The sequence below is a fragment of the Lutra lutra genome, chromosome 14 (genome assembly GCF_902655055.1).
Source record: "Lutra lutra chromosome 14, mLutLut1.2, whole genome shotgun sequence".
NCBI classification, from domain to species: domain Eukaryota; kingdom Metazoa; phylum Chordata; class Mammalia; order Carnivora; family Mustelidae; genus Lutra; species Lutra lutra.
This window is the reverse complement of record NC_062291.1, coordinates 61,992,069-62,008,444: the sequence shown is the minus strand read 5'-3', so window position 1 is coordinate 62,008,444 and position 16,376 is coordinate 61,992,069. Positions and strand designations below refer to the sequence as shown.

Below are 16,376 nucleotides of genomic sequence, written 5' to 3'. Positions count from 1 at the left end.
AATAATGCTTTTATCAACATTCATGTACAAGTCTTTGTATGGATATATGGTTTTTGTGTGTATATACATGGTAGTGGAATTGGGGGGGGTTATGTGGTAACTCTGTGTCTAACATTTTGAGGAACTGCTACACTCTTCTCCATTTTACATTTGCACAGCGGGTGTACACAGGCTCCAGTTTTTCTACATACTCATCACAGCCAAGGATTTTATGTCTACCTGGACTTTCCCCTGACTTTGGCAAAAGTAGAAGGGGCATTAACTTGATTTAAGAAATGATGTTGTTGGGGCGCCTGGGTGGCTCAGTGGGTTAAGCCGCTGCCTTCGGCTCAGGTCATGATCTCGGAGTCCTGGGATCGAGCCCCGCATCGGGCTCTCTGCTCTCTCGGGGACCCTGCTTCCTCCTGTCTCTCTGCCTGCCTCTCTGCCTGCTTGTGATCTCTCTGTCAAAAGAAAAGAAATGATATTGTTGAGTACTTAGATTCTTGGTTTACAGATATCCAAGTTTTCTCCATATCATTCTCTCATGATCTGCCCATTGTGTTTCCGGACTCTCTTTGCCAAGGATTTATAAACAGTATTGCAATGGGATGAGCAGTTTAATGAGTTTTGATAAATGTATACATCCTTATAACAACTATCCCAGTCAAGGTATAAAACATTTCTCTTCTCTAAAAAGTCCCTTTGTGCCCTTTTTAGAGGATGTTAAAAAATTTTTTTTTAAAGATTTATTTCAGGGAAAGAGAGTATGTACAAGTGGGAGGTACAGGGAAAGGGAGAGAGAATCTCAAACAGACTCCACGCTGAGTCCCGGGGCTGACATAGGGTCTGATCTCACCACCCCAAGATCATGACCCAAGCTGAAACCCAGAGTCACTCAACCGACTGTGCCACCCTGATGCCCTGAGGATGTTAAAATTTTTATTTTTTTTATTTTTATTTTTTTTATAAAGATTTTATTTATTTATTTGACAGAGATCACAAGTAGGCAGAGACGTCAGGCAGAGAGAGGAGGAAGCAGGCTCCCTGCTGAGCAGAGAGCCCAATGCAGGGCTCGATCCCAGGACCCTGAGATCATGACCTGAGCCGAAGGCAGAGGCTTTAACCCACTGAGCCACCCAGGCACCCCTGATGTTAAAATTTTTAAAGATGAATTTGTTTTAAATGGTGGATTTAAATTTTAATCTAGCTATTAAAATTGAGTTGTAGAAAATTTGGAGAGAACAGAAAAAGAGAAAGAATAGAATTCACCTATAATCCTACCGTCCAAATTAACGTCAAAATTGAATCTTTTTTTGGTGCTTGAATATGGTTGTGACCATTATCATACATTTTGCATGCTGTTTTTTCAATTTCCATTGTAACATAAATATCTTCTGTTGTGAAAAATTCCTTTTTTTAAAAAAATAAGATTTTATTTATTTATTTGACAGAGAAAGAGCACAAGCAGGCAGAGCAGCAGAGGGAGAGGGAGAAGCAGGCTCCACACTGAGCAGGGAGCCTGATGTGGGGCTCAATCCCAGGACCCCCGATATTGGGGCTCGATTCCAGGACCCCGGGATCATGACCTGAGCCGAAGGCAGTCGTCTAACCAACTGAGCCACCCTGGCGCCCTGTATTGTGAAAAATTCTTCTTTTTTTTTTTTTTTTTTAAAGATTTTATTTATTTGACAGAGAGAGATCACAAGTAGACAGAGAAGCAGGCAGAGAGAGAGAGGGAAGCATGCTCCCCGCTGAGCGGAGAGCCCCATGCGGGACTCGATCCCAGGACCCCGAGATCATGACCTGAGCCGAAGGCAGCGGCTTAACCCACTGAGCCACCCAGGCGCCCAAGTATTGTGAAAAATTCTTAATGGATATTCTTTTTAAGTGCTCCATGGGGCCCTGCCTGTGGCTCATTTAGTCATGCGTCCAGCTTTTGGTTTTGGCTCAGGTCATGGCTCGGCACCCTGTTGGGCTCCGTGCTCAGTGGTGAGTCTGCTTCCCTCTCTCTCCTTCTGCCCCCGCTTCCCTGCTCACCCCTACGCTTTTCTCACTCTAAAATAAATAAGCCTTAAAAAATAAAAAGAGCTTAATGGGGTTACATTATATATTTATGTTTTAGTCTGCTTGGACTGCGATAACAGTCACAGATTGGGTGGCTTGACAGTGGAAATTTATCTTCTCATAGTTCTAGAGGCTGGAAGTCCAAAATCAAGGTGCCAGCACCTTTGGTTTCTCCAAAGGTCTCTCTCCAGGGTATACAGATAGCCACCTTTTCGAGGTATCCTCACAGGGCCTTTTGTCTCTGCGGGAGCAAGCACTCTTGGGGTCTCTTCCTTTTCTTATGAAGAAGCCAGCCCTATGAGATTAGGGCTCTACCCTTTTGACCTTATTCAACTTTAATGACTTTTTTTTAAAATTCTTTTATTTAATCTCTACACCCCATGTGGGACTTGAACTCATGACCCCAAGATCAAGAGTTGCACACTCCTCTGACTGTGCCAGCCAGGCGCCCCTTTAAGGACTCTCTTAAAGGCCTTATAGCTAAATCCAGTCACATTAGTTAGGTTAGGGTTTCAACATACGAATTTTGAAGGGACATAATTTAGTACATAACATACAGTAGACTCCCCTTCTTAGTTGTTTCATTTTCTGTGGTTTGGAAGCAGATGATCCTCCTGTATACCATGGGTCAGTAGTAGCCTAACGCTAGATCACAATGTCTACATCATTCAGCTTACTTCATCTCACCACATAGACATTTTATCATCTCATATTATCATAAGAAGGGTGAGTACAGTACAATAAGATGCTTTGAGAGAGAAACCACATTCACGTACCTTTTACTATAGTATATTGCTATAATTTCTCTATTGTATTATTGGTTATTGTTAATCTCTTACTGTGACTAATTTATAAATTAAACTTTATCATGGGTATGTATGTATAGGAGAAAAACAGAACATAGAGGGTTTGGTACTGTTGACAGTTTGAGGCATCCACTGGGTGTACTGGAATGTATCCCCCACAGATAAGGGAGAACAGCTGTATGTGTGATGATTTACTTACTGTTCTCTCAGCATTGGATGTTATTTCCACAGTTGTTTCCAGTTTTCTTCTTTACAAATGAGGTATGATGAACATCTTTTTGCTTAAAGCATTTAGTTTTTGTATTCTGGGTAAAGCTGAATTCTCCGGAGTGGTGTTTGTCAAAGTCAAAGGGTATAAACGTTATTAAGGCTATTGATAGAGATTGCCAGATTGCCTCCTAAAGGGGCCATGTACCAATTATACTTTGCTTGACAAGGTATATGTGGCTGTTTCGCTGTACCTTTGTCAACATTAATATCTGTATTAATTTGATACATAAAAACAATCTTTTAATATGCCTATTTAAAGTGAAGTTGAACATTGTAGAAAGGTGTTAACTTTCCATATTTACCCCTTTGGTGGGGTGGGGGATTTGTTGGCTATTTCTTTTGCTCATCTTTCTTATTAGGGATGTTATTTTTCCTTATCGATTTGTGTAAACATATACATTAAGCGTAGTAATGCTTTTGTGTTTTTTGCTACAAATGTAATTTCCCATATGATTTGGTTTTAATGTAATCATTCTTTTTTTTTTTTTTTTAAAGATTTTATTTAGTTATTTGACACAGACAGAGATCACAAGTAGGCAGAGAGGCAGGCAGGGAGAGAGGGGGAAGCAGGCTCCCTGCCGAGCAAAGAGCCCGATGCGGGGCTTGATTCCAGGACCCTGGGATCATGACCTGAGCCAAAGGCAGAGGCTTTAATCCACTGAGCCACCCAGGCGCCCCTTGGCGTAATCATTCTTAAAAAAACACACAAGATATTCATTTTTAGGAAGTAAATTTCAGCTGTATTCTACTTTGTACTGTCCTCCATGGCTTTTTACGCTTTCAAAACCCTCTCCCAATCAGAGATGAAAAAATATTTTTTGTTAGGTTTATAATGTTTGAAAAGTCTTTCATCTCAGCCTATTAACTGCTTATTTAGAAATGCTCTCCCAAACATATATGTTAATGTGATGTTAGTAATGTTGAATATTCCAGTGACCTAGAATTGTACCACCCAGTAGAAGTTTTTGTGATGATAGAAAAGTTCTGTGTTGTGCTGTCTGATGTGGTAGCCACTAACCACATGTGGTTGTTGAGCATTTGATATATGGCTAGTGCAACTGAAGAGTGAATTTTTAATTTAATTCCTTTTTTTCAAAGATTTTATTTATTTATTTGAGAGAAAGAGAGCGTAAGAGACAGATAACACAGAGGCCAGGGAGAGGAATAGAGGGAGAAGCAGACTCCCCACTGACTAGGGAGCCTGATGTGGAATTTGATCCCAGTACCCAGGGATCATGACCTGAGCCAAAGGCGTAGGCTAAACTGGCTGAGCCACCCAAGCATCCTAATTTAATGTAAATAAAATTTAAGTTAATTATGTATTAAAGAATTTTTTTTTTTAAAGATTTTATTTATTTATTTGACAGAGAGAGAGAGATCACAAGCAGGCAGAGAGGCAGGCAGAGAGAGGGGAGGAAGCAGGCTCCCCGCAGAGCAGAGAGCCCGACGCGGGGCTCGATCCCAGGACCCCGAGATCATGACCTGAGCCGAAGGCAGCGGCTTAACCACTGAGCCACCCAGGCGCCCCTGTATTAAATAATTTTTTAAAAGATTTCATATATTTATTTGACACAGAGAAATTGAGGGGGAGAGAGAGAGACAGAGACAGAGAACAAGCACAGGCAGGGGAATGGTAGGCAGCGGGGAAGCAGGATCCCCACTGAGCAGGGAGCCCTATGTGGGGCTTGACCCCAGGACCCTGGGATCATGACCTGAGCCGAAGGCAGATGCTTAACTGACCGAGCCACTCAGGCGCCCCTAAACCAAAATTTAATTTAAAAATTAATTTAAATTAAAAATAAATTTCAATAGCGCTGAAGAAGGGTACCTGGGTGGCGCAGTCGGTTAAGCGTATGAATCTTGATTTTAGCTCAGGTCATGGTCTTTAATTTTGTATTTTTATAGTCTATGTGTGCAACATTGAATGGAGTAGTCTTTTTTTTTTTTTTGTTAAAGATTTTTTTATTTATTTATTTGACAGAGAGAGAGCACAAGCAGGCAGAGAGGCAGGCAGAGAGAGAGGAGGAAGCAGGCTCCCCGCCGAGCAGAGAGCCCAATGCGGGGCTCGATCCCAGGACCCCGAGATCATGACCTGAGCCGAAGGCAGCGGCTCAACCCACTGAGCCACCCAGGCGCCCCATTGAATGGAGTAGTCTTAACTCAGGTCCACTGATGTATGCTTTTCTCAGAGGAAAGATACTCAAGGAAATGGTATCCGTAATACCTGATCGACCGCTGACCTATATGCGATTATAGCCCCCTTTTCCTAGTGATAAAGGAAATGAGCACAAGCATTGTCTGTGTGTGTGGGTTGGGGGGGCAGTTTATACACAGCGAGGTGAAGTTTCTTTCTTTTACTTGTGTACAAATTCATCTCCAGCATCTTTAGTGACCTTAGCAAAGCTGCCTTCGTAAAGAAAAGGGTATCTGTGGTGAGTTTCAGCATACTTTTAGGCTTATCCCGGTTTTCCTCTGTTACAGACGCTGCATTCAGGTAGTGCATAAACTGCTTTGCTACCAGAAGAAGTGTAGAGTACGCCTGCATTACACCTGGCGGGAGCTATGGTCAGGTAACTTTCTCTTTTGAATTAATCTTCTTTTCCTATATCTTTTATGAGCCCCTAGGCCTAGGTACAGATGAAATTTTTTTAAACTTTTTAGTTTGTTTGGATGCTTCTATTTTCCTTTATACGTTTTGTCATTTCAGCCTTTTTCTTATCCAGATGTAGGCATGTCGCCTATCTAGTCCATACTTCCTCCTAAATTTCTACTCCCTGTATTTTTTTGTCAGCTGGTAGAAACAATTGAATATATCCTGAGCTCTAATGATTCTTGCTTTGAATAAGAGGTAGGAGGAGTCAGTACAAACTTGGATTCTCCCTCAGTTCCATGTGGTAGCAGCATATGGACTATAGGGAGGCTTCTGTGTGTTTCCTCAAGATGAGTAATCTCAGGAGGAATGTCATAGGGAGAAGGGGGTGGGGAGGGGGTGGAGAGATGAGGGGGGAAATCCTGTTCTTTGTGTTACATCTGGCATTATTACTGTTTACAGACAGTGTCAATTGTACCACTCCCCCTGTGCCAGAGACAAAAACAGCAAATTACAGTGTTTACTTTTGTCTTTGTATCCATTTGGTTGCCCAGTAAAGTCACAGCTACCCCTGCGGGCAGGAAGTGGCTCTTCTCTAAGGGTACAATTAATGCTGGCTTGCCACCCCTTTCTTTTGTGTAACTAAATTGGAGGTTTCAGGAAAGCCGAGGAGACATGCTCCCTGAGGCATTTGCTTGCTGATAGGTCCTGTGGCTTTTGTGACCTGATGGTACAATCAAGTCTTCTTCAGATAATTACAGTGATGAATGGTTGCCCCACCCATGGAAGAGCTTGTGTGTATTCTCAGTAGAGGAGGGTGTTGTAGTGTCAGAGGCTTTGTAAGAAACAGGCCAGTAACCCCACCCCCTTCCATGGAATTTATCTCACTTGTTGTGACACATGGTTTCCTCCCAACCCAATTTGGCTTTCTAAATTTAGTCCTCTATAATGGGAAGTAGAGATCTTTAATTAATGGATTAGCAAGTTCTTTGCAGTTACTGCCTATGGTGGCGAAGAGTGAGCAGGAGAATAACACTAAGTGGCAATAGTCGCATTTTGGTATTTTAGGAGAAAAGAGTAGGATTGTGTGAGAGTTTGAGATTGAGATGATCAGATCTAAAGAGATCAGAAGAGCTTGAAATGACTAAAGTTAGAATTTCCTAGGTAGGAACAATTCTTATTAATATATAGGACTATTGTGGTTGTCTATGAACAGTTATATGATTGCTAGGATCTAAAAATTTAGGATTAAAGAGAAAACACAAAAATAATACAAATCTGTGGATGTTGGTAATAGTTGTAGGACTTAAAACAGGGACAAATGGTTTATGTCTATAACTGGGATGAAGTTACCCATTGTAGTACTAATGAGTTGGTGCTAATAGTTGTTTCTGCCTGCTTTTGATTCTCTTTGGGTTTTATTTTTCTCTTGTATTCTATTTTTTTTTCCTTTCTATCCTAGCCATCCTGTCTCTGGTCCCTGGGATCTCTCTGGCTTTTCTCCCATCCTCATCATGTGTGGTCCTCTTCCTCATTGTTCTGTTACATTGCCTTTTACCATTTACCCTCATCTGTCTTGCTGGGGCCCAGGGCTTTCCATTACTTTCCTTCCTCCACTTTGTATTCTGTCCTTTGTGGTACTGTTGTTATATATCCTACTGGCACATACGTTATAAACCCCAAAATACATTGCCATCATTTTTTAAAAAAATATTTTATTTATTTATTTGACAGACCAAGATCACAAGTAGGCAGAGAGGCAGGCAGAGTGAGAGGGGGAAGCAGGCTCCCCGCTGAGCAGAGAGCCCAATGCGGGCTCGATCCCAGGACCCGAGCCGAAGGCAGAGGCTTTAACCCACTGAGCCACCCAGTTGCCCCTATTGCCATCATTTTTGTTTAAAGAGTCAGTTACCTTTTTTTTTTTTTTCCTTAAGATTTTATTTATTTGAGAGAGAGAGTGAGAGCGCACAAGCAGGGGGGGTGGTAGGCAGAGGTAGAGGCTGGCTTCCCGCTGAGCAAGGAACCTGATGTGGGACTCTATACCAGAACCCTGGGATCATAACCTGAGCTGAAGGCAGATACTTAACAGACTGAGCCACCCAGGCATCCCAAGAGTCAGTTATCTTTTAAAGAGATTAAAAATGTCTTCTATATTTATTTTTTCTTGATCTTAGCATTTCCCTATTCTGGCTAAGAAATTGTGAGGCAGGAGACCATTTTATCCTATTCGATCACTTGACTTTATGTCTTGGAGTAATTTCTGTCATGTGCAGCTCTGTTTGTAATTTTGTGCTATTTCACAACTGATTGATTGGCATCCTAAGACTTGATAGGCTGAGAGGAGATGTACATGATGATTATTAGTGATGCTGGGATCACTTCTTGTTCCTGAGGCATAGGCATTTGTACTGGAGTTCTCTGCCAAGTGAGGCTAGGTCCTTTTCCTATATAGACTGGGTGAGCCTCCTGGAACCCTGGCTCCATGTATTCATACACAGTGAGATGCAGAGCAGCAGGTGTTAAGGAACGTTGCAAAATACTCTACTACATCTGATGCATCAGAGCCCGTAATAATGTATAATATTGCAATCAGTGAATATAAATGTGGTTATGGTGGATCCGCCCACTCCTTGGCTGGCAGTACCCCTCATATGTTGGTAAGCCCATGTTTTTACTCTTTCTTTGCCTTCTAGACTTAAGGATTTGCTGGAGGTGTGTGAACCTCACCATGGTAAATATGCTTATGTGTATAGATCCCCATACTGTGCTGAGAACTTTAATTGAATTTTATTTATAAATAAAACTGGTAAGGCATGTGTTGTTAGATTGGGCACACAGAAGCCTTTGGGTGTCTAGGAAGCAATTGGCTAGGGCCCAAATGCCTTTTGTTGTTTGGAATGTGGGTGTGTGTTACCACTGCACTTCAAATGGTGATTTTTATTCCTGTGCTGTTTGACTGCAATCACTCCTTGTTAATGGGAAGGTAACCAGAGGCCCCCTTCCAAATTCCCATAGAACAAGGTAGCTGGATTAGTTGGGGGTTTAATCCTGCCTGGCCTCTTGATTTTACGGATATAAGCCCTGACCTTCTCCCTGCTGCCATTGTCTATTTATATGATACCCGTCACCATAGTATCGGAGTATGTGGGGAAATATATTTAGGCTAACTCTAACGAGAGTAGGGAAAGGAAGAAGGCCTGTCTTTGTCATTGCCCTCTTTTTAGCAATCACTATTTTTCACTAAGTTATGGAAAGTTCAAAAGCTCTTCTCTGACCTCTAGGCTACCTAGATCTCCTATTTTGGATAAAAGATTAGGTCTTAAAACTATCCTCTATAGAGATAGAAAACTGGGTTTTAGGCTAAGATACTAGAAAATAGGTCTTTACCTTTGAGAATATAATGAAAGATAAGATCTTTGTGTCCAGAAAAATGTCCATTTGCATATACATATTTTGCATATAATTTCAGAGAGTTCATGGACCCTCTGAAGCCATCCATGATCCTGTGTTAAGAATCCCTGTCTTGGGGCACCGGGATGGCTTAGTCATTGAGCATCTGCCTTCGGCTCAGGTCATGATCCCAGAGTCCTAGGATTGAGCCTTGCATCTGGCTCCCTGCTCTGCGGGGAGCCTGCTTCTCCCTCTGGCACTCCCCTGCATGTGTTCCCTCTCTCGCTATCTCTCACTCTGTCAAATACATAAAATCTTTAAAAGTAAATAAATGGATAAATAAAATTTTTTTTTTAAAATCCCTGTCTTAATTTTAGGTTCCATGACCTCCCAATTGCTTCTCTTTTCACAGAATATCTTATTATCTGTGTTAATATTTTCTCTTTATTTACTGATCATACTGTATTCCTCCTAGGAACTTTAGCTTCCCAACCTCCTCTCTGAACTTCTTGGGGATAAAGAGCATGTTGGTCACTATGCTTTATTTCCTGTGTCTTCCTATGGCATTTCAGGTTTCTATTTTAGCATATTGCACTGTTTTGCAATGTGTGCATAAGTCTATATAATTATTTATTTAAATATCTTTCTTTCCTCTTAAAAAACTTTTTGTAGGGCAGAGCCCATGTTTTTATCATCACTTTATCCTCAGCACACTACTTGGCTTGTAACAGGGTCTCAGAAAACATTTGAATGAATAAATGAATAAGTGGGCATGTAGAATTTCTATTAGTAATGAGTCAACATTCTCTTAAAGTAGCACAGTGTTGTGTTTGGGTCTTACAACAGTAACAGCAACAATAATAACAATAATAACAACAACAGTAATAATAATAGAATCCAGTAGGATGTTTGTTGTCATGTTTCTGTTGAGCTGACTTTATCCCCTTTTTATTTGAAAAAATTTTTGAAGATTTTATTTACTTATTTGAGAGATCAGGACCCCAGACAAAGGCAGATGCTTAACCCACTGAGCCACCCAGATGCCCCTATTTGAATTGTTGGTATGAAAGGGAGTGGTGGGTGATTTATCTTTCCTTTGTCTGTTTCTTCCTTATCTACAGATAGGTGGATTGCTTTTAACTAAGTAAAAATGGAAACTTTGATGGTTTCCAAGCCATTAACCAAAGAATGAGCAGAATGTTTAGAGAGAAGCATGTAGTTGTTAGAGAGGAAAAGACCTGAACAGAGCTTCATGGAGTCAGCTTATTTTACTTCCTTCCACGGCAGGCAGAAGGGACACTGGGGAGGCAGCCTGCATTTAAATAGTGTAGCTTTCCACAGTCTGAAAACATGGGTCGATTTAAAGGCAGATTTATACTGACATTTTATATTCGACATTTATCTATGGATCACCGTCCTTCTTACCCTTTCACTTTGCCACATCCCTGGGTGATAAGTCATTATTTTTATCACCATTTGTTGGGGAAGGGAGTGGAGGTATAGGAGGGTAAGTGCCTTGCTAAGGATCATGGAACCAGATACTAAACAGAGTCATGATTAGAACTTAGAGTTCCTGACTTCTATGCTCAGACGCAGATCACTAGGCAACATTTGCTTCCCTGCAGGAAGAAAGGCCCCCAAAGCCCCCAAAACAATCTGTTCAGCTTCACTGTGCTAAATAGCATCCAAAGCATTCGCAGCTTTGTGAAAAAGAGAGAAATTGTACATGGCCTGACCTTTTAGATACCTACTGGGAAAAACGGAAAACCCAGAGATTGTCACAGCTTTGTGGATCCAGCTGGCTTTCTCATCAGTAGCAGAAGTCTGTGACTTCATGGTTAGGTGTACCTTGAGACTGGGAGTGAGGCTTTTGTTGGAAGCTTGTTATATTGTAGGTGTTGTCACATAGGACTGAAAATTTTTAAGAGAAAGTCTGACCTGAGCCATAGATGGACGTGTGTGTTCTTGTATAAGTAAGTATAGCTTTGACAGCTTGGTGGCCCCTCCTGGTTTCGGGAAACTATCCTTTGAACTTTTAATTGTCAGCTTTGTTTGTTTGTTTGTTTAGTTTCTTTTTTGAACTTTCAATTTTGATATAATTACAGACTCACAGGAAGTTGCAAAAATAGTATAGCAAGTTCTCGCACCCTTCACCCAGCTTCCTCCAATGGTGAGATCTTATATAACTCTACAGTATTGCTTCTTTTAGTTTTGGAGAAGGTATGGGGAGGAGGAAAGGACAAGGCAGCAAACAGCTAGAGTAGACGGGGAGGGGAGTTTTGGCGGCTGCTGTTGCTATTTTGTTTTTAAAATTGCTTTTTAAATTGTTCTTCCTCTTTCCCCCAAATTTTCTCTGATGTAGGGGAATATGTTACAAGATGTATTCTAGGCTTGATGTGCCTAATTAAGACTGCTCTAGCTTCTATGTGCAAAAAGATGGAGGCTTCTTTCTTCTGTGTATGATCAATTTCTCTCAGAATGTTTTAATACAGGGTCATTAGAAGGCATTTTTCTGTTTCCATAATTTTGTTATGAAAGATTCTGTACAGCAGTGTAGAAAGCCCTAGGACTGAAAAAGAATGCCAGAAGACTCTTTTTTCCTTCAAATCACCACATTTGGCTAAGTCTAAAATTTATACTATTTTGACTCTTTCTTTCATCCCCTCAAAAACTTGGCAGAAGCAAAAGATAAGGATTTCTAACAGGTTTAGCCTGTTAGAAGGAGAAAAAGATTCCCACCAAAAAGCCCCTGAAAAGAGTGAGAAATCTCTGTTCTTTTCTCTGCACATGAAGTCACTTCCTTTCCAGAAAAATGTCAACTCTCATAGGCCTATTAGCATCTTGTCAACCAAAAGAGACAGAGGAAGAAGTAGCTGTGCTTTTGTTGCTCTGCCTGTACTAGTTGTAAAGGAGCATAGTTGGTTTCATGAGATATCATTGTTCCCTGCATCTCCAGTGAGCAGGACAGGTCTGTTACTGTTTTTCTCACATTTTGGCAGGAAGTAAAGTTCTTGATTCTATGTCACATGCCTCCACTGAGATGTGGTCTCACTGACTATTTGATTTCTTTCTTTCTTTTTTTTTTTTTTTAAGATTTTGCTTATGTATTTATTTGACAGAGAGAGATTTCAAGTAGACAGAGAGGCAGGCAGAGAGAGAAGAAGGGAAGCAGACTCCCTACTGAGCAGAGAGCCCGATGCGGGGCTCCATCCCAGGACCCTGGGATCATGACCTGAGCCGAAGGCAGAGGCTTTAACCCACTGAGCCACCCAGGCGCCCCCGACTATTCGATTTCTTTCTTTCTTTTTTTTTTTTTTAAAGATTTTATTTATTTATTTGACAGAGAGATCACAAGTAGGCAGAGAGGCAGGCAGAGAGAGAGAGAGGAGGAAGCAGGCTCCCTGCTGAGCAGAGAGCCCGATGCGGGGCTCGATCCCAGGACTCTGAGATCATGACCTGAGCCGAAGGCAGCGGCTCAACCCACTGAGCCACCCAGGCGCCCCGACTATTCGATTTCTTAAAGGGTGATGATTTTGGTGCTCTCTCAGCTGGGCAGTATTAGAAAAAATAAGCAAGTGGTATAGGACCCCAGAAGGCACTGGCTTCTGAGCATGCTTAGAGGCAGCTGCACAGGAACAAGGTGTATGGGGTCCAGCATTTCCCAGAGTCTGAGTTCCATATGGGAACTTTCACATAAGGGCTCATTTTCATGATAAAGAAGAGGGTGGGTGGTAACTGTGAGAATTGCAGTGTCCCCAAGTAAACGGAGAATTGGAGATAGTTGAGAACCTTATTTTCCCTTTTAAGCAGATGTACTTCAACAGCAAGGAGAATGTAACACAGAACCTAACTTCCATTTAAAATAAGAATTTGTTCTTTTTTCCAGTTCATCTAGAGGGGTGTGGAGCCCTTAGGCAGTGCAGCCTGTTGATGTGTGTGTGTGTGTGTGTGTGTGTGTGTGTGTGTGTGTGGTAAAATACACATAATACTTACCATCTTAACTGTTTTTAGGTGTGTGGTTCAGTGGTATCAGATGTTTACCACATTGTTGTGCAGCCGTCCCCACCATCTTTCCCCATAATTCTTTTCATCTTGTAAAACAAAAACTCTATACCTACCAGACAAGAACTCCCCATTCCTCCCTTTGCCAGCCTCTGGCAAGCAGTATTCCACTTTCTGTCTTTATGATTTTGACTACACTAAGCACCCCAAGTGAGTGAAATCATACAGTGTTTGTCTTTTTGCGACCAGCTTATTTCACTTAATATAATATTCTCAGGTTCAAGAAATCAGTTCTCTCTTCCTCAGAGTTTGCTTTTTTGGGTTAATATTTCTATTTATTATTTTTTGTTGTTGTTGTTGTAGGCTATCTCTGCCCATGTTCAGCTTGAGTGTAAACTTAATGTCTTCTTTGTTCTCTTCTGAGCCTTTTCTTGGGCATGTGCAGTTACTTTCTACATTTCCCTGTATATGCAATTAATTTTTTTTTTTTTAAAAAAGCCCCAACACGGGGCTTGAACTCATGACCCTGAGATCAAGACCTGAGCTGAGATCAAGAGTCAGATGCTTAACTGACTGAGCCACCCCGGTGCCCCTATGCAGTTGTTTTTGAATGTTCTAGTCTTAAATGTCCGGCTCTATTTCTGCGAAGAAACATACAAAAAAGTGAAGGTGGAGAAAAAAGGGGCACTTGGCCCTTCATTTATTTATTTTTTTAAAGATTTTATTGATATATTTGAGAGAGAGCACAGGCACAAGACAGGGCAGCGAGAAGCAGACTCCCCACTGATCAGGGAGCCCGCTGTGGGGCTTGATCCCAGGACCCCGAGATCGTGACCTGAGCTGAAGGCACCATACCTGGCCCTTTTAAATCTCGTGGATGTGGGACGCCTGGGTGGCTCAGTTGGTTAAGCAGCTGCCTTCGGCTCAGGTCGTGATCCCAGCGTCCTGGGATCGAGTCCCGCATCGGGCTCCTTGCTCGTCGGGGAGCCTGCTTCTCCCTCTGCCTCTGCCTGCCATTCTGTCTGCCTGTGCTCGCTCTCTCTCCCTTGCTCTCTCTGACAAATAAATAAATAAAATTTTAGAAAAAAAAAAAAAATCTCGTGGATGTAACTGACCTGGGTGGGGATGGGTTTGCCTCAGTGAGAGGAGGTACAGCAACACTGGCAGCTTGCTTCTTTGTCTGCATCTCCGTAATCAGAAGCAGGAATCCGCTCTCCAAGCACAGATCTCCAGTACTTGGGGGATAGACTCCTTTTTTGCCCACCTTGCCTCCTACAAGCTGTGTGCATGCTCTTGCCCGGCAACATAGCTGGGCAGGTGGGGTGGGGAATGTCTATTTGCTACTTTGCTAAGTGCTGAAATTGACCGAAATTACCCAAACTTTACCATCAAAGTCTTCCCTTGGAAATTGAAAACCTTTACCATACTTCAGAGTTTCAAAATAGTTAACATCAGACAGATTCCGTCACTGCAGTGATTGGGTAGGGAGAGAGATACCTATTGCTTTCTACTCTGCTTGTCTTCCCAGAATCCTCCCATCAGATGTACTAACTTTTCTCCTGTGTTCAGCTGGAGGGCTTATAGCACACAACCAAAACCATTTCATTTTCTTGTTTCATTCATTGGCCTCTTTAAGTGAGGGGCTTGGGTTTGCAGCCAGACAGATACCTATATTCTGAGAGGTCACCTGGTGTATTTTGTATTTATTCTACTGGTACGTGTTGGCTTCTGAGTCCTTCCTGCACCACTTTGCTGATTGACAGGGAGTCTGCCGATTGTCGGCAGTGTCCCTGGGTAATTGGTGGTTTTGTCCAGAGATGCTGGAATTGGCTAGAGTTATAGTGCCTCTGGGGTTTGGGAGGCATTGGCTTGTTATACTAGTGCTATTTCTAGCCTGTCCTTGGAGTTTCTCTGCCTTTCTTCTAAGCAAGTGAGATGCTAATATTTCTCTTCTATCAGTCACTGTGAAATTATCTATTTCCCCAAATGAGCGCGTTTTGATTTGGATCTCCGGCATTTCCTCCCAGCTCCGTGCCAGGCCACAACATAGGGCCTGGTTGAGTCTTGTCTTTGCTTTCTTTCTCTTTTTCTTTATAGTATGTTAAAACTGTTAAAATGATAGCTCTTTCTGACCTGATTCTTTGGAGAATATTTGTGCTCTGCTAAAGGCTCTCTGTCTCCTTCCTGTTTTTAATATTATTTAAATGTCATTCACTTGGTTTTATAATTAATCCTCCCCTTTGCTTCTCTGAGGCAGGCATCTGAGCTACCACTTAATTGTGTCTTCCTATAGTTGGCTTGTTCTTCTTTGCACCTGGTTTACCTCAGTGTGGGGGACAGGTTTTAGTCCTGGAGAAGTTCCCATATCCATTATTCATTCTGCTCTTCTACATGGCAACACAGTTTGCTGCTACTCTCTCCTTGAATTCAAAGCAATTCAGGAAAAAATTCTGGGGGAGTCCTCATCATGTGGGGTACACTGATATTAAGAGCAGCTCTGCAAACAAGGCTCCTTGTGGGGTAAGGGAGGCCTGTGTGAGGTGGCAGGATTCTCAAGTGGATGGCACCAAACTCTTCCCATTTGAGAAATAGATCAGCTTCTTCTGCCTCTGGGAATTCACTTGGGACTCAGGAAACCATCAAGGTACCTATTCCTGGTTCAGCTTCCCAGAACCTGCTTGCTGTCTTATATTCCCCATGGATCTGCATTCAGAAGTCAGAACTTCAGCGCACTCTTGCCATACTTGACGTGCAGGATCCCCACGGGAAGGAGCTTGGGCCAAAGCTAAGTGTGAGACTGACTGGTGCCTCTAGTAGAGTCAGAAGAGGCAGCAGTTGCAGCCAATTTGTAGTTCCTGAAAAAGAGCCCAGAAACAAAATTTTCAAAGTGCCTGGTAGACTTTCCAATGAAGAAACAAATGTGTACAGAGCACCTACTTCCCTACAACTTAACCATATTGCATGTGGAATATAATACCTCAAATATCTCACTGACTTAACTTCTCTATTTTTCACTCAGTGTAGGTTAAGAGTATTTGGAGCCGGGTATCTGGAGCCTCATTTAATAGAGTTAGCAAAGATTAGCAGTCTAATCCAGGATCCCCAAGGATTTCCTAGACTATTGTTGGTACTTAAGTGCTTTGGTGGCTTTGATGGTGAACTTTAATCATTATTCTGAAGGCTGCCATAGTGTTGCTGTCTTGAAGGCTACTCAGGATTCATTTTGAATTTGCATTCCTGCCCAAGAGTCCGTGGCTCTCTGTTGATTGAGC

At 42.1% G+C, this 16,376-nt stretch overlaps 1 protein-coding gene across 4 annotated transcripts in view; it reads left to right on the top strand.

Moving 5' to 3' along the window:
- The window catches only part of ARMH3 (armadillo like helical domain containing 3), a 187,025-nt gene that overhangs the window by 56,287 nt on the left and 114,362 nt on the right, over positions 1-16,376 (top strand). For all 4 annotated transcript variants that reach the window (XM_047701913.1, XM_047701912.1, XM_047701914.1 and 1 more), the window contains exon 20: positions 5,604-5,692. In XM_047701913.1, coding sequence (XP_047557869.1) covers positions 5,604-5,692 — 89 coding nt within the window. The remainder of the gene's footprint in view (positions 1-5,603; positions 5,693-16,376) is intronic.